The sequence below is a fragment of the Mandrillus leucophaeus genome, unplaced genomic scaffold (genome assembly GCF_000951045.1).
Source record: "Mandrillus leucophaeus isolate KB7577 unplaced genomic scaffold, Mleu.le_1.0 Scaffold167, whole genome shotgun sequence".
Taxonomy (NCBI): Eukaryota; Metazoa; Chordata; class Mammalia; order Primates; family Cercopithecidae; genus Mandrillus; species Mandrillus leucophaeus.
In genome coordinates this window covers 511360-530461 of record NW_012101665.1, presented here as the reverse complement: position 1 = coordinate 530461, position 19102 = coordinate 511360, and the positions used below count along the sequence as shown (strand labels likewise).

Genomic DNA, 19102 nt, shown 5'->3' with positions numbered 1-19102 from the left:
CTGAGTAGCTGGGACTATAGGCATGCTCCACTACACCCAGCTAATTTTTTAATTTTTTGTAAAGACAGGGTCTTGCCATGTTGCCCAGGCTGGTCTTGGATTCCTGGGCTCAAGCAACCATACTCCCTCAGCCTCCCAAAGTGCTGGAATTACAGGGTTGGGCCACTGCACCCAGCCCCAATTTTAAGGCTTTTAAAAACACCTTCTCTCATATGTCTTCCCACTACTGCCTACTAAATTTATATGTATCTTGAAAATTCTTATTACAGATGTTTTAGGAAAGAAGCAGAATGATACGTAGCCTATCATAAGTATATCTATTAAAAGTATATGAGTGATTCTGATTGTTTTTCTAAGACAAGTAATAGGAGAAGCCTTTCGCATGGAGTGGTGATAAAAGTAGGAGATATGAACATTGAAAACTTGCTTCATTCTCTGTCCTTGTGAGTGCTTCATTCATATGGACACATAGGAACACAATTACTTTGTTTTCTCTAGGAGATAGAGCAACCCTTCTAATAGTAGATGTTTAAATATATATGGGGAATGTCAGATTTAATAAACTGGCTGATAAATCTAGGCTAAGTAATTCTCATATTTCATCTGGGAAAAAAAGTCTTTTCTAAGTGTTATAACTTTTAATCCATAGGTTCTAGGATTGGAGCTGTAGTTATTATTTAATAGATAAGAAAGTATTATAGGTATAAAATTTCAAAATTAATACAGGTACTTTCTAAGTTTTTTATGTTGATACTATTTCAAAAGTTTTTGTCATTTGCTTTAGATTTTAAACATTTATATATCATTATGTGTGTGATAAAATGCATTAATTACTTTTTAGATACCTGGGTATCAGTATGTGTCACCTGAAGGCAATTGTATAGAACATGTTCAGCCTACTTCTGCCTTTATTCAGGTAACTTTTATTTACAACAAAAACCAAAGGAAATGTGTTCAGTCACATTTTAAAAAGCCTAATAGTATCTATTTCCTCATTTATTAAACTAGTATAAAAATAATATGATCTGTCCTACTTGGAGTACTCTAACCTTAAAGAAGAAAGTGTGTAAGTGGGGTTTAAGAAATATAAACCGTACAAGTATAAGATGATTAACGATACCAGTATGGTAGTCCTTTCATTCTTTCAAGGTAAAGCATTCAAGTTGTGAATGGACATATTTTTGCTAAATTGTATAGAATGTATGTATTAAGATTTAAAAATCTAAAATATTCCAAACATACATTTCAGCTGATATAGATGATGCAACATTTTTTTAAGGCATTAAAATTTTCCCAAATCTGTTAAGTTGAAAATATTTACCAGCAGCTCTTTAGATACCAGAGGGATTGTAATAATGAATATTTAGTATTTAGTAGCATTAAGCTTTATTAGAAAAAATATATTTCATGTTGCATAGAAGAAAATAAACATGAGAACACTAATAATAAAGCAATTATGTAAGTAGCCTGTTTTCTCTTTTATTTAACTTATTTTAGCAACCCTTCATTGATGAAGATCCTGATAAGGAAAAGAAAATAAAGGAACTTGAGTTGCTGCTTATGTCAGCTGAGAATGAAGTTAGAAGAAAGCGAATTCCATCAGTAAGAAATAAGCTTAAGTGTTATTTGTATTGTTAGAATCTTTCATATATGCTTTTTGTCATTTTTATCAGCTAGAAAGCATACTCAGTATGACTGCAGATTTTAATATGGAGTAAAAATGGTTTTGTTATTTTTTTCATTTGCAACTTTCAGGTTGCCTGATTTTTTCTTTTTCTTTTTGAGACAGGATCTTGCTCTGTCACCCAGGCAGAAATGCAGTGGTGTAATCACTGATCACTGAAGCCTTGACCTCCTTGGCTCAAATGATGCCCCACCTCAGCCTCTCAAGTAGCTGGGACTACAGGTGCCTGCCACCATGCCTGACAAATTTTTTTTTATTTTTTATTTTTGTAGAGACAGGATTTCACCGTGCTGCTCAGGCTGGTCTCAAACTCCTGGGCTCAAGCGATTCTCCTGCCTTGGCCTCCTAAAGTGCTGGGATTATAGGTGTGAGCCGCTGTGCCTGGCCCAAGGTTGCCTGATTTTGATATACATTTCTTTGAGCATAATTTACAATGTTCTGTGTTAGGATACTTCTTGAGTCATAAATGCAAAGCAGGTGTAAAGTAAACTCTCTATATATACACACACATATATATTTGTGAAAATTATGTATGTTTAGATTAGGCTTTGGCGTTATTTTAGACATTCCATGTAATGATGGTTTTAATTCTTTTTAAAATAAAGAATCGAATAGATGTAGAGGGATTTATAAGCTCCAAAATTACTTTTATTCTCTTTAAAATTTTTTCCTATTTACTAGATTTAGAATATGAGCTCAGTAAATTAAAGAAAGTAATGACACTAAAAATATATGGGAAAAGGAACATTTAGATTTTATGCTTTCTAAACAATTCTTGTAAAAGAAAAAATTTTATATAGATGTTGGGCGTTGGTTACCCCATGTGAAAACTATTGTGTAAGATTTGGTTGATGAGACTAGGAGTGTTAAATTAGGATCAAAGGTAATTATCCTAGTAGAATTAAGCAGGTTATGCTAGATTGGTTAAAAGAAAGATACAAGTTTATACTTAAATGACTTTTTTTTAGGTTTTTAAATTAAAATTTTTAAATTGGGAAATAATTGTACATTTTCATGGGGTACATAGTGATGTTTCCATACATGTGATGTATATTGACCAGATCATGGTAATTAGCATATCCATCATCTCACATACTTATAATTTCTCTGTCTTGGGAACATTCAATATCTCCCCTTCTAACTATTTGAAACTATTTAATATTGTTAACTATAGTCATCCTACAGTGATATAGAACACTAGAACTTGTTCCTTCTATCTAGCTGTGATTTTGTATTCTTTAACGCATATTTCCCTATCCCTCCCTTCACTCTACCCTTCCTTTAAATAACATTTTTAAAAATTTAAAATAATGCCTTGAGCCTTATAATTTTATTTTTTTTTAGACAGAGTCTCACTCTCATTCAAGCTGGAGTGCAGTGGCGCAATCTTGGCTCTACAAAAAGTTTTTTTTTTTTTTTTTTAAATTAGCTAAGTGTGGTGGTGCACAACTGTGGTCCTAACTACCCAGGAGGCTCCTGGGTTCAAGTGATTCTCCTGCCTCAGCCTCCCGAGTAGCTGGGATCACAGGCATGTAACAACATGCCCAGCTAATTTAAAAAATTTTTTTAGTAGAGATGGCGTTTCACCCTAGTCTTGAACACCTAACCTCAAGTGATTTGCCCACCTTGGCCTCCCAAAGTACTGGGATTACAGACTTGAGCCACCATTCCTCGCCCCTTTTTACATTTAGAAAAGGGTTTCTTTGTTTTTTGTTTGGGACTAAATGAGAGGACAGAATACTGAGAGTGACTGGGAACTCAGGCAAAATTACTACAAAGATAACCTGAAATCTTGAAATAGTATTATGAGGCAACTGGTGATGTCTTTATACTACTTAAGAGGATATTAATAAAAATGATATTTATTGATTATAATAGGCAAGATATGTATTATAAGAAAAGCAATTTCCGTTTTTTGGTTTTTGAGTCAGGGTCTTGGTCTGTTGCCCAGGCTGGAGTGCAGTGGTACGATCATGGCTCACTGCAGCCTCAGCCTCCTGGGTTTAAGCAGTCCTCCCACCTCAGCTTCCTGGGTAGCTAAGACCACAGGTGTGTGCCACCACACTTGGCTAATTAAAAATACACTTTTTGTAGAGACAGGATTTCCCTATGTTGCAGTTTCTGTTTTGAAACTGCAAAAACCATGAGCAACTAGGAAGACCTGACATATACTTACCTTAAAGTTAATTTGTTTTTGTTAGGAAGCTACAAATAGGCTGGGCTTGGTGGCTTATGCCTGTAATCTCAGGACTTTGAGAAGCTGAGGTGGGAGGGTCACTTAAGCCCAGGAGTTTGAGACCAGCCTTGGCAGGTGAGATCCCACCTCTACAAAAAATTTAAAAAGAATTGGATAGGCGTGGTGACACATGCCTGTGGTTCCAGCTACTCAGGAGGCTGAGATGGGAGGACTGCTTGAGCCTGGGAGGCTGAGGCTGCAGTGAGCTATGATCATACCACTGTACTTCAGCCTGGGTGACAGAGTAAGACCCTGTCTCAAAAAAAAAAAAAAAAAAAAAAGCCACAAAGATTTATGGTGAGAGAATCAACATTTGTAGATGATTATATCATGTTTAAACCATTTTGGATTTTTTAAATAGAATCTTACCCTTTTTTAATTTAACAGGAAAAATATAAGTAAAAGAATGAATATTTTGCATTAAAAAGGAAGAAAGAAAGTTATTTTCTTTTTAGAACTCACTATCTAAAATCCATTCTCATAAAGATTTGGTTGAATAAGCATATTCTGAATTCTAGAGGGAAGTTGCTGCAGCCAGTAGAATAGACTCCATACACATATAAAGCATTTTTTTTCTTTCTTTTTGAGATGGAGTCTTGCACTGTCGCTCGCTGCAACCTCCAACTCCCTGGTGCAAGCGATTCTCCTGCCTCAGCCTCCCGAGTAGCTGACATTACAGGCACGTGCCACCACACCCAGCCAATTTTTGTATTATTAGTAGAAACGGGGTTTCATCATGTTGGCCAGGATGGTCTTGATTTCCTGACCTCATGATCCACCTACCTCAGCCTCCCAAAGTATTGGGATTACAGGCATGAGCCACCATGCCCTGCCTAACGGTTTTTTTTCTAAACAGTTATATGATAATATTGACTGCCATTTTACTGAGTATCAATTGTGCTCTACTCTTGTGAATGTTTTATATGTATGCTTGGTAATCCTGGTGTTAACACTGTTAAGAGGGTAGAATTTCATTAGAGAGTTCACATTTAAGACTGAATATGGTGACTCACACCTGTAATCCCAACACTTTCGGAGGCTGAGGCGGGCAGATCACTTGAGGCCAGGAGTTGGAGACCAGGCTGGTCAACATGGCAAAACCCCGTCTCTGCAAAAAATACAAAAACCAGGCGTGGTGGTGTGCCCCTGTAGTCCCAAGCTACTCGGGAAGCTGAGGTGGGAGGATCACTCGAGCCTGGGAGGTGGAGTTTGCAGTGAGCCGAGATTGGGCCAGGGCATTCCAGCCTGGACGACAGAGCGAGACCCTGTCTCAAAAAAAAAGAAAAAAAAAAAGAAAAAGAGATTCACATTTAGGTCTGTCTGATTGTAACCTATGGTTTTTTCACTGGGTCCAGTTATCGCCCTCTTTGTGTGTTGGATCTTTTTCTCACCTGCATACTAACTGAAAGGTGTGTGGTTTGGAGGGAACCACATGTTCCCTCCAGCATGACAGGAGAACCATGCTGTCTCCTGAAAGTGATTGTCAAGTCAGAAGGTAGCTATGCTAATGAAATAGGAAATAATGAAATAAGATTAATTTCTTTTATTTTTAAAACAGGTCGAATTTGCTTTGCAACAGTGTTTTATTACCTTATTTAAGTTGAAATGTAACATTTTGTTGTGAATCTCTAGAACATTCTGAAAATTTTTACTTTTAGTAGTATTAGTTACCATTATTCAGTGCTTCCTATAGACTTTCAATGTGCTCTCTATCATATGGTAGTTACTAGCCATATTTAATTTTAAATAAAATTTAAAATTCAGTTTTTTAGTTGCACTAGCCACGTATCAGTTGCTTATATGGGTAGTGGCTCCTATTGAGCAGCTGGAAATACAGAACATTTTCATCATCTCAGAAAGTTCTGTTGAACAGTGCTACACACTTCACATGTTGTTTCTCATTCATAACTCTTCAAGGCCTCTTTTCTTATTTTTTATTATAAAACACTAGAAAACTAGGCTTGCAAGATAAATTGCCTAGTGTACATTTCTGAAGAGATAAAGAAAAGTGACATAGTCTCTGACTTCAGGTTTTACTCTGCAATGGGAATGTAGACAAGAAACAGGATACTATATGATAAAATAAGACACAAGGGTTTTTTTTTGCTTTTATTATTATTTTTAATGGATACATAGTAATTGTACATATTTACTGGGTGTACAGTGTACTATTTTGATACACGTATGCAATGTGTCTTGGTCAAGTCATGGTAATTAGCACATCCATCACCTCAAACATTTATCATTTCTTTGTGTTGGGAACATTTAAACCCTGCTCTTAGAGCTATTTAAAAATATAAGTTGCTGTTAATTATAGTTATCCTATAGTGCTATAGAACACTGGAACTTACTCTTCCTCTCTAGTTGTACTTATATATCCATTAACCAACTTTTGGCTACTCTCCCTTCTCCCCTCCCCTTCCTTGGCTCCCCTTCTTCTCCTCTAGTAGCCACTATTTTTCTCTATACTTCTATGAGCTCTACTTTTTTAGCTTCCACATGTAAGTGAGAACCTGCAGTGTTTATCTTTCTCTGCCTGGCTTATTTCATTTAACATAATGTCCTCCAAGTTGATTTGTGTTGCCACAAATGATAGAATTTCATGGTTTTTTTATGGCTAAATAGTATTATGTGGTTGTGTGTGTGTGTGTGTGTGTGTATAAATATATAGACACAGCACATTTTCTTTCTTTATTCTTCTGTTGATAGGCATTAGGTTGAATCCATATCTGTGAATAGTGCCATAATGAACATGGGAGTACATATATGATTTTCTTTCCTTTGGATACATACCCAGTAGTGGGATTACTGGATCATATCATAGTCTATTTTTAGTTTTTTGAAGAGCCTCCATGGTGTTTTTCATAACGGCTGTACTAATTTATATTCCTTCCAACAGTAGAGTTCCCCTTTCTCCACATCTTTGCCAGCATCTGTTATTTTTTGTCTTTTTGATAATAGTCATTCTGACAAGGGTAAGACGATATCTCGTCGTGGTTTTGATTTGCATTTCCCTGATGACTAGTGATATTGAGCATTTTTAAATATACCCATTGTCCATTTGTTTGTTTTCTTTTGATAAATATTGGTTCAGCTCATTTGCCTATTTTAAGTCAGATTATTGGCTGGGCACCTTGTCTCATGTCTGTAATTCCAACACTTTGATAGGCTAAGGTGGGTAGATTGCTTGAAATCACAAGTTCGAGACCAGCCTGGGCAACATGGTGAAACCCCCATCTCTACAAAAAATATAAAACTTAGCCAGGCGTGGTGGTGAGCGCCTGTAGTCCCAGCTACTCAAAATGCTGAGGTGGGAGGATGGCTTGAGCCTGGGAGGTGGGGAGGTTGCCGTGAGCTGGGATGGTACCACTGCAGTGCGGCCTGAGCAGAAGAGCCAGTCCTTATCTCAAAAAAAAAAACAAAAACAAAAACAAAAAAACCAAAAAACCAAACCCAAACCAGATTATTTTTAGTATTTTTTGCTGTTGAGTTTCTTGTATAGTCTAGATATTAATCCCTTGTTGGTTAATAGTTTGCAAATATTTTCTCCCATCCTGCACATCGTTTCTCTCTTCACTCTGTTAATTGACTCCTTTGCTGTGCAGAAGCTTTTTAGCTTCTATTTAGCCCTAATATAATCCCATTTGTCTATTTTTGCTTTTACTGCCTGTGTTTTTGAGATCTTCCCCATAAAATCTTTGCCCAAACAACATCCTAAAACATTTCTCCTATGTTTTCTTTCTTTTTTTGAGACGAAGCCTCATTCTTGTCACCCAGGCTAGAGTGCAGTGGCAGTGACGTGATCTCGGCTCACTGCAACCTCCACCTTCCGGGTTCAAGCAGTTCTCTTGCCTCAGCCTCCTGAGTAGCTGGGATTAAAGGCACCTGCCACCACGCCCAGCTAATTTTTTGGTATTTTTAGGAGAGATGAAGTTTCACCACGTTGGCCAGGTTGGTCTCGAACTCCTGACCTCAAGTAATATGCCTGCCTTGGTCTCCCAAAGTGCTGGGATTACAGGCATGAGCCACTGCGCCCAGCCTTTATGTTTTCTTCTAGTGGTTTTATACTTTAGGTCTTACATTTAAGTCTTTCATCCATTTTGAATTGATTTTCTTCTTTCACAAAAAAAGAGGTTTTTGGTTTTTTTTTTTTTTTAATATGGTGAGAGATAGGGAGCTAGTTTCATTTTTCTGCATATGGATATCCAGTTTTCCCAGCATTATTTATTGAAGAGACTGTCTCTTCTTCAATGAGTGTTCTTAGTGCCTTTGTTGAAAGGCTGTAAATGCGTGTATTTATTTCTGTGTTCTGTATTCTGTCCCAGTGCCATGCTGTTTTGGTTACTACAGCTCTATATAGAATATTTGGAAGCCTGTTAGTGTGATGCCTCCAGCTTTGTTTTTGTTTTTGCTTGTTTGTTTTTTTGCTCAGGATTACTTTAACTATTTGTAGTTTTTTAAATGAATTTTAGCATTGTTTTTGCTACTTTGGGGAAGAATGTCATTGGTATTTTAATAAAGATTGCACTGAACTGTAGATTACTTTTGGTAATATGGTCATTTTCACAATATTTATTATTCTAATTCTTGAATATGGGAGATCTTTGTATTTTTTCATGTCCTCTTAAATTTCTTTTATCAGTGTTTTGTAGTTTTTCTTGCAGGAATCTTTTACCTTCTTGGTTTAATTTATCCTACGTATTATTATTATTTTTTTGTAGCTATTGTAAATGGCACTGCTTTCTTGATTTCTTTTTGTGCTAGTTTGTTGTTGGTGTATAGAAACAATACTGATTTATTTTTTAGTTTTAGAGATGGGGGTCTTGCTATGTTGCCCAGGCTGGTCTTGAACTCCTGACCTCAAATGATCCTCCTGCCTTGTCCTTCCAAAGTGCTGGTATTACAGGTGTGAACCACCATGCCCAGCCAAAATACAACTGATTTTTTGTGTGTTGATGTTTTATCCTGCGACATTACCCAATTTGTTTATCAGTTCTAAGAGTTTTTTTTGAGGAACTTTATGTAAGGTTGTTATAGGGTGTTCTATATGTAAGTTCATGTTGTCTGCAAATGGGGACAGCTTGACTTCCTTTTTTCCATTTTGGATGCCTTTTTTTTTTCTCTTGCCTAATTGCTTTGGCTAGGACTTCCAGTACTGAGTTGAATAAAAGTGGTAAAAATGGGCATCCTTGTCTCATTTGAGATCTTAGAGAAGAAGCTTTCAGCTTTTCCTTGTTCAGTATGATGTTGGCTGTGGTTTTGTCATATATGGCCTTTATTGTGTTGAGGTATGTTTTTTCTACAGTTAACTTGTCGAGAGTTTTTATCATGAAGGGGTGTTGAATTTTATCAAATGATTTTTCATGTCTATTAAGATAATCTTTATTGATATTTGATTTTATTTATTGATTTATGTAGGTTGAATCATGCTTACATCCCTGGGATAAATTCTGTCTGATCTTGGTGAATGTCTTTTTGCATCTATGTTCATCAGGGATATTGGCTTACAGTTTTTTTATTTGGTTTTGGTATCAGGGTAATGCTGACCTTGTAGAATGAGTTTAGAAATGTTCCTTACTCTTCAGTTTTCTGAGAGAATTTGAAAAGAATTGATAGTTCTTCTTTGTATGTTTGATAGAATTCTGCAATGAATTGGGTCCTGGGCTTTACTTTTACAGGAGACGTTTTATTATAGATTCAATCTTGCTACTTGTAATTGGTCTGTTCAGGTTTTCTGTTTCTTCTTGGTTCAATCTTGATAGGTTATATCTGTCCAGAAGTTTATCCATTTCTGCTAAGTTTTCTAATTGGATGCATAGTTATTCATAATAGCCTCTAATGATCGTTTGTATGCCTGTGGTATCAGTTGTAGTGTCTCCTTTTTTGTTTTTGATTTTATTTATTTGGGTCTTTTTTTTCTTGGTTAGTCTGGCCAGCAGTTTGTCAATTTTGTTTATTTCTTTAAAAAGCCAACTTCTCCTTTCATAGTATTTGTTTGTCTCAATTTCGTTTATTTCTGCTTTTGATTTTCCTCTACTAGCTTTGGGTTTGGTTTGTTCTTATTTTTCTAGCTACATTGTTTATTTGAAATGTTTCTACTTTTTTGATGTATGCATTTATTGCTACAAACTTCCCTTTTGATACTGCTTTTGCTATATCCCGTAGGTGTTGGTATGTTGTGTTTCTACTTTCATTTGTTTCCAGAAATGTTTTGGTTTCCTTCTTAGTTTCTTCATTGACCTATTGGTTGTTCAGGAGCATGTTGTTTAATTTCTGTTTACAATTTCAAAAGTTCCTTTTGTTATTGATTTCTAGTTTTATTTCACTGTGGTCAAAAAAGACACTTGATGTGACTTTAATTCTTTTAAATTTGTTCAGACTTATTTTGTGGCCTAATGTGTGGTCTGTCCTGGAGAATGTGCTGATGAAAAGAATGTATATTCTGCAGATATTGCATGAAATACTCTGTAGATGGCTGTTAGGTTCATTCGGTATAAATGTTCAATTTAAAGCCAATGTTTGTTTCTTTGTTGATTTTTCTGTCTAGATGATCTTTCATTGCTGAGAGTGGGCTGTTGAAGGCTCCAACTATTTTGTATTGGAGTCTATTACTCCTTTTAGATCAAATAATATTTGCTTGATGTAGCTAGGCACTCTGATATTGGTGTATATATATTTGCAATTATATTCTCTTGCTGAATTGATCTCTTTATCATTATATATTGACCTTCTTTGTCTTTTTTTATAGGGTGTTCTTTTTTGTTTGTTTTGTTTTGTTTTTTTGAGGCAGGGTTTCACTCCGTCCCCCAGGCTGAAATACAGTGCTGTGATCTCGGCTCACTGCAACCTCAACTTCCCAGGCTAAGGTGATCCTCCCACCTCAGCCGCCTAAGTAGTGGGGACCACAGGCGTGTGCTGCCATGTCCAGCTAATTATTATTTTTATTTATTTATTTATTTACTTTTGTGGAGATGGGGTTTTGCTATGTTGCCGAGGCTGATTTCGAACTCCTGAGCCCGACTTGGCCTCCCAAAGTGCTGTGGTTGCAGGCATGTGCTACCATGCCCAGTTTCTTTTTATAGTTTTTAACTTAAATTATGCTTTATCTGATAATGAGTATAGCTATTCCTGCTTGCTTTTAGTTTCTGTTTGCATAGAATATCTTTTTCCATCCTTTTACATTTGGTCCATATGTGTCTTTATAGGTGACATGAGTTTTTATAGGCAGCATATAGTTGGGTCATGTGTTTTTTAATCCATTCAGCTAGTCTATATCTTTTAAGTGTGGAATTTAATCTGTTTACATTCAAGGTTATTACTGATATGTGAAGACTTAACTCTTTTCATTTTGTTAATTATTTTCTGGTTTTGTATATTCTTTGTTTCTTTCTTCCTCCCTTAATGTTTATTGTTGCAGTTTGGTAATTTTCTGTAGTACAGTGGTTTGATTATTTTATCTTTCTCCTTTGTGTACCTGCTCTACTAGTGAATTTTATTCGTTTACATATTTTCATAATAGTGTTTGTTATCTTTTTGCTTTCAGATACAGGACTTTTTTGAGCACTTCTTGTAAGGCTGATCTAGTGGTGATGAATTGCCACCATTTAAAAAGAAAAAGTCTGGGAAAGACTTTTATTTCTCCCTCATTTCTGAAGGATAGCTTTGCTGGGTATTCTTGGCAGGCATTTTTTTTTTTTTTTCAGTACTTCTCAAATATATCATTTCATTCTCTTCTGGCCTGTAAGGTTTTTTCAGATAAATCTGCTGTTATCTAATAAGGATTTCCTTATGTGTGATGTAATACTTTTACTTTGCAATTTTTATTTTTAATTTTCTTTTGATAAGGGTCTCCCTCTCACCCAGGCTGGAGTGTGGTGGTGTGATCACAGTTTGCTGCAGCCTTGACTTCTTGGGTTCAAGTGATGCCCTCACCTCAGCCTTTTGAGTTCTGGGACTACAGGCGCGTGATACCATGCCCAGCTAATTTTTGTATTTTTTGTAGAAATGGAGTTTCGTTATGTTGGCCAAACTGTTCTCAAACTCCTGGGCTCAAGCAATCTGCCTGCCTCGACCTCCCAAAGTGCTGGGACTATAGGCATGAGCCACCGTACCTAGTCTCTCGTGCTATTTTTAGAATTCTCTCTTTGACTTTTGACAATTTGTGAGTCACAAAGTTTATGGTAACATATAGGAGAGGTGCTTGATTTAGATTGTTGTCACCAGGGAAAGGTTCCTGGAAGAAGTCCTAATTGAACTCAGCCTTGAAGGACAGTGATTATATGTTAGCAAGATAAATGAATTAGAACATTATTATAAATGAAGCAGATAAAAGTGTACAATCAGATGAAGTACTTTCCAGTATTTGAACTGTGTGGTAAGAATAGCTTCCCTTTGGGAGGCCAAGGTGGGCAGGTCACCTGAGGTCAGGAGTTTGAGACCAGCCTGGCCAACATGGTGAAATCCCGTCTCTACTAAAAATACAAAAAATTAGCTGAGTGTGGTAGTGGGTGCCTGTAATCCCAGCTACCCAGGAGGCTGAGGCAGGAGAATTGCTTGAACCCAGGAGGTGGAGGTTGCAGTGAGCCGAGATCGCACCGCTGTACCCCAGCCTGGACAACTGAGTGAAAACTCCCACCTCAGGAAAAAAAAAAGAATAGCTTCCCTGGTCAGTAGGTTACAGAGCATTTTATTAATAGATAAAGGGAGCAGCAATATGTGCAAAGGCACTCAAGGTCAAAATAGTATAATTCATTGGGAGAATTGCAAGTGCTATAGTTGGGTATTCCTGATAACTACCAGGAATAAATAGATATACCTGGTAAGATTTAAATATATAGCTCTTGAGTAGAAGTGTTGAGAAATTAAGTTTGGAAGGAAGGGAGTAGCCAAATTCTAAGAGTTTGGACTTTATGTTGTATGTCAATGCTTGTTTTATCTCATCATGATTGTATAGATTAAAAATTTTAATTAGAAAAAAACATAGTCAAAGCATGTAGTTTAATGAAAAGAAGTATACCGATTTGAGGAAAGACAAAATATTTGCTACTATATTTTTAGCCTAATTGAAATGTGTTGAAATCTGAATTTATGCCTACATTGAGAATGACAAATAATATTAAAATTTCTTTTGTACTTTTAGCAGCCTGGAAGTTTTTCTAGCTGGTCTGGTAGTTTCCTCATGGATGATAACATGTCTAATACTCTAAATAGCCTTGACGAGCACACTAGTGAGTTTTACAGTATGGATGAAAATCAGCCTGTGTCTGCTCAGCAGAATTCACCCACAAAGTTCCTGGCCGTGGAGGCCAACGCTGTGTTGTCCTCTTTGCAGACCATCCCAGAATTTGCAGAGACTCTAGAACTTATTGAATCTGTAAGTAAAAAATTGTAAGATTATCAAAAGTTCAATTTTAGTTACATGATTTCATGCTCAGAAACTGAGTTTTGGACATTGACCAGTTTTATGTTTTGTATGCCATACTTAATTTTGTTCTGGTATTTTGCAGTGGCTTCTAGGGGAAAAAAGTTTAAAATTTTCTCAAATATGGGCCTTTTGAGGAATTTTTAAAAATTAAAAACTTAATTCATTTTTTATTATATAAGTTATACAGGTGCATTAGAGAAAGCTGGAAACTAGAGAAAACTGTAAAAAAGAAAATTAAAATGTTTCATAAACCCAGAGTTAATAATTTGATATTTTCCTTTCAGTCTGTGTTCTATACTTAGAGAACGCATTATATTTTTAAACCCAAAAATACACTTCTGTATTACATTTGTGGATTTTTTTTTCCACCCTGTCATAAGCATGTTTCTGTTTCTTTAACTTTTTTAAACTTGAATTTTTTGTTGTTGTTGTTAAGATGGAGTCTCACTCTGTCGCCCAGGCTGGAGTACAGTGGCACAATCTCAGTTCACTGCAACCTCTGCCTCCTGGGTTCAAGCGATTCTCCTGCCTCAGCCTTCTGAGTAGCGGGATTACAGGTGCCTGCCACCATACCCAGCTAATTTTTATATTTTTAGTGGCGATGGAGTTTCCTCATGTTGGCCAGGCTGGTCTCGAACTCCTGACCTCAAGTGATCCTCCCACCTCGGCCTCCCAAAGTGCTGGGATTACAGTCGTGAGCCACCATGCCTGGCCTAAATTTGAATTTTAGGGGCTTTGTAGTATTCCATCAGATGAATATAAGAAAATATATTTACCCAATGTACTATTATTATTGGACATTTAGGTAGTGTCTAGCTTTTCAGCATTACGAATAACATATAAAGCTTTGTGCAAAATCATGATTATGTCTTTAGGTTAAATTGAATTTCTGGATCAAAGTGTATCACCATTTTTAACATGTTCAATACACATTACCAAATGATTATGCAGAATTTGATGGTGTCTTCCTGATGTGGAGTAGAATGTGAAGTTTTATAACGAATTATACTTTTTGATAATAACTTAATTTTTGATAATAACTTACAATTTGTTCTTCTTAAAATACTTTGACAGTAAGCTTCAACTACTGAATTAGATGAACTATTATGTATTCTGGAATCATAGGAAAGCCATAATCTGTTCCTCTCAAATGACCTTGCTTAAAAAAAAAATGTCCAAGGAAAGCGTTTCCACTGATAAAATGAGTTGTTAATTAACTCTGTGGAAATCATCATCCTGTGTTCAAGATCAGATTTAACTAGGTTATAGCATTAACTTTATTAACAGTTTAATTTATTGCAGGATCCTGTAGCATGGAGTGATGTTACCAGTTTTGATATTTCTGATGCTGCTGCTTCTCCTATCAAATCCACCCCAGTTAAATTAATGAGAATTCAGCACAATGAAGGAGCCATGGAATGCCAATTTAACGTCAGTCTTGTACTTGAAGGGAAAAAAAACACTTGTAATGGTGGCAACAGTGAAGCTGTTCCTTTAACATCCCCAAATGTAGCCAAGTTTAGCACTCCACCAGCCATCCTCAGAAAGAAGAGAAAAATGCGAGTGGGCCTTTCCCCAGGCAGCGAACTTAGGGATGGCTCATTGAACGATGGTGGTAATACAGCGCTAAAACATACACCACTGAAAACACTACCATTTTCTCCTTCACAGGTAGCGGTGTTGATTTTGTTTATGTTTCTAAATGTCAATGAGTTAGATTAAATTAGATCTTTAATATCCTTACTAGCAGTTGGTAACTTTGATAACATAAAAAAATAATGTGTTTAAATGTATACTTGAGAATACTGAACTCTGAGAGATTAGAAAGTATCTCACAAAATGTAATAGTGGCATATATATATATTGGAGACAGGGTCTTGTTTTGTTGCCCAGGGTGGAGTGCAATGGCACAGACATGGCACACTGCCGCCTCAACCACCCAGGCTCAAGTGATCTTCCCGCCTCAGCCCCCAAGTAGCCTGGACTATAGATGCGTGCCACCACACCTAGCTAATTTTTGTATTTTTTGTAGAGATGGGGTTTCGCCATGTTGCCCAGGCTGGTGTTGAACTCCTGAACTCAAGTAATCCACCTGCCTTGGCTCCCAAAGTGCTGAGATTACAGGCGTGAGCCACTGCTCCCGGTTCTGCATGATATTATACTACAGTGTTTAGAGAGACATTTTCTTTATCTTGTAGTCCCATATCTTTATAGAACTCATCATAAAACAAGCCTGGAAAGGTAAAATTGATTTGCCCAAAGTTATCTAATGCAAGGCTGAGACTGAGATCCAGTTTCCTGACTGACTACTGTGCGATAGATACACCTGATAAAGTTTAAAGTGACCTTACCTATTTAAAGTAATTTATTTAGTTTGCCCGCTGAATGTTTCCTTTTAACGTTCTTTGGAAGAAACTTAGATAATTGCTTACTGTAAGAATTTAATGTGTCAAGAGGTTTCCCAAGGATGTCCAGAACTACCTACTTACTTTCTTCTCTTATAATACCCCTGGACAGTAGATGTTTATGTTAGGACAGTTTCCTATTGAACACTTGCTATGCTCCAGGCTGTTTGCCAAACTTTTTTTTTTTTTTTTTTTGAGGTGGAGTTTTGCTCTTATTGCCCAGGCTGGGGTGCAATGGCACCATCTCGGCTCACCGCAACCTCTGCCTCCTGGGTTCAGGTGATTCTCCTGCCTCAGCCTCCCCAGTAGCTGGGATTACAGGCATGCGCCACCATGCCTGGCTAATTTTGTATTTTTATTAGAGACGGGTTTCTCCATGTTGGTCAGGCTGGTCTCGAACTCCCAACCTTAGGTGATCTGCCCACATCCGCCTCCCAAAGTGCTGGGATTACAGGCGTGAGCCACCGGCCCGGCCTCCAAACACTTTTCTTATAGCATCTCAGTTGATGCTCTTTCAAAAGGAGTTAGGTGGAATAAAATTCTGAAGTTGAGCCACTTGTAAAAGGCAACAGTTAGTAAGAGATGGAGCTGATGTTTTCTGAAAGTGTTTGGCAGAGGCTACAAAGTTTAAGGGGGAAGAAGGGGGTTTAATGGTCAAATAAACATGGAGAATGCTGGGATATTATTGGAGGTATATTTTGAGGCTAGGGAGATAAGTAGGATCTGGCAGAACATAGATCTCTAAAAATTGTGCACCCATGCTTCAGGGAATGCCATTTGTATAGACTACAATGTGAATAGTCTGTTCACCCCCAGACCTGCTCTCAGAGTTAAAAAGCACTGGGGAAAGTGAAGTAGGCTTGGGCATACTAGCAGTTTTCTATTCTGGAGTTTTGCACACTAGCAATTTTTATTGAAGTGTGAATTCTAAGGTAGAAGTGGCTGAAAGATGCTTGTTTGCCATGGCAAACTGCTTGGATTTTATCCTGTAAAAGAGGGTTTGATTACTAATCTTAGGGTAAAATAAATTCAAGTATTCAGAGCCAGAAGTGATAGAGCTAGACTTCATTCTAGTTATAAGGAGCTTTGAAGCCATTTCTATGGCTTCATACCACTGTTTCTAATTTTTGACTACAAAAATAAATTAGTATTTCACAATTGTATTGTGAATATAATTAGTATTTCACAGTTGTAAATTATATAATTTAGAAGATGGACTCTGTGATACCAATTTTGACTTCTTAGAGGTTCTGTGTTCTAGATAGGCAAATTTGCCAGACAGCTGTATTTCTCATCAGCAAAGCGTAATTATATTCTAAATTAAAATACTCTCATAGAAAAAGCCACTTAAGGTCATTTATTAATAAGAGCTAAAAAAACCTTGTTTTTTTCAGTTACACACTGTTGTATGAAACTGTTAGATTTAACACGGCAACTGTTTATAGTTTCTATAGATCTCTATTTGATAATACACTTTTTACAATTTTTAGTATTTTTTTTGTAACTTTTGAATATTTGTTAAATGTTTCTTGAATTCCTATATGTGCTAAACACTGTTCTAAGAGCTGGGGAGACAAAAATGAACAAACCAGACAAAAATTCCTACCCTCATGGAGCATAATTTCCATGGAGTATAAGTGTAATATTATTCATAAGCTTTTTAAAAGCGGTATGAAGAAATAATTTGAAAATCTTAGTTTAATATTTGTGTAGGGATTTTGATGTTCTAGAAATCATCTTTAAACTCTCTTCCATTTTTAGTTTTTCAACACATGTCCTGGAAATGAACAACTTAATATAGAAAATCCTTCATTTACATCAACCCCTATTTGTGGGCAGAAAGTTCTCATTACAACTCCTCTTCATAAGGAAACAACTCCCAAAGATCAAAAGGAAAATGTAGGGTAAGTAGGTATTAAATAATTGTGTTAGAGAAAATGGGGAGCACAATATCAAGAGTAGAGTAGCTTTTTGTGCATATAAATAGCATGTATCATAATCCCTATTCCTACAGGACTTAGAATTTTTTTTTTTTTTTTTGAGATGGAATTTCACTCTCGTTGCCCAGGCTGGAGTGCAATGGTGAGATCTCGGCTCACTGCAACCTCCACCTCCCGGGTTCAAGTGATTCTCCTGCCTCAGGCTCCTGAGTAGCTGGGATTACAGGCATGTGCCACCATACCTGGTTAATATTGTATGTGTAGTAGAGATGGCATTTTACTGTGTCGGCCAGGCTGGTCTTGGACTTCTGACCTCAGGTGATCTGCCCGTCTCAGCCTCCCAAAGTGCTGGGATTACAGGCGTGAGCCACTGGGCTGGGCCAGAATTTTTTTTTTTAAATCATAGCCTTATGTTTTCTCCTTAGGACAGTCAAAACCAACTTAAATATAGTATCTTTGATTTCAATGAAAGCATTTCTAGTACTTTTTTCTGTATTAATTCTTTTTTTCTATTTTAAGATGAGTGATTGAAATCAGAATTACCATAGGCAGGCATACTGTAAAATAGTCTTAGAATGTTTAGATGAAGCATATATATATATGTGTGTGTGTGTGTGAGAGAGAAAATTTAGTGTGTGCTTAAATTGCTTTGCTTTCATTAACTCGTATGCAATCAGATTGTGACTATAACATAAATATCTAAATGATTGGATAGTTTCAGAACACCTACTATTAGAAGATCTATATTGGGTACCACACCAAGAACTCCTACTCCTTTTAAGAATGCGCTTGCTGCTCAGGAGAAAAAATATGGACCTCTTAAAATTGTGGTATGTATATTCATTTTATTTTTAATAATTTTCCTAATTTTAAAAAAACACAAATTGTGATTTTTATCACTTTGATTTTTAACATTTAAAAAAGATGTTTACTGAAACAGATACAAAGCTTTATCTGTTGATTTTCAAGTTTTTTATTATTGTTGTTTTGTTTTGTTTTTGACATGGAGTCTCACTTTGTTGCCCAGGCTGGAGTGAAGTGGCACGATCTCAGCTCATTGCAACCTCCACCCCCTGGGTTTAAGTGATCCTCAGGCCTCAGCCTCCTGAGTAGCTGGTATTACAGGTGCCCGCCACCACACCCAGCTAATTTTTGTATTTTTAGTAGAGATGGGGTTTCACCACATTGGCCAGCCTGGTCTTGAACTTCTGACCTCAGGTGATCCACCCCCGCCTCGGCCTCCCAAAGTGCTAGGATTACAGGTGTGAGCCACTGCACCTTGCCTAATTTTTAAGTTTGAATTTTGTGTCCACCTTTTTCTTTAACTTGTAAATCCTTGCTTGGCTTGTTTTGAATTCTTAGCTTTATAGCATCCAGAGAAAACAGATCAGGTGTCAGTGGAACTCTTTTCTG

The 19102-nt window shown here is 36.7% G+C and overlaps 1 protein-coding gene across 1 annotated transcript in view; it reads left to right on the top strand.

The window, feature by feature from the left end:
* Window positions 1–19102, top strand: part of MYBL1 (v-myb avian myeloblastosis viral oncogene homolog-like 1) — a 52320-nt gene that overhangs the window by 15315 nt on the left and 17903 nt on the right. The window contains exons 5-10 of the mRNA XM_011976476.1: window positions 842–916; window positions 1498–1602; window positions 13195–13293; window positions 14647–15015; window positions 17511–17653; window positions 18405–18519. Of these exons, the coding sequence (XP_011831866.1) occupies window positions 842–916; window positions 1498–1602; window positions 13195–13293; window positions 14647–15015; window positions 17511–17653; window positions 18405–18519 (906 nt within the window). The remainder of the gene's footprint in view (window positions 1–841; window positions 917–1497; window positions 1603–13194; window positions 13294–14646; window positions 15016–17510; window positions 17654–18404; window positions 18520–19102) is intronic.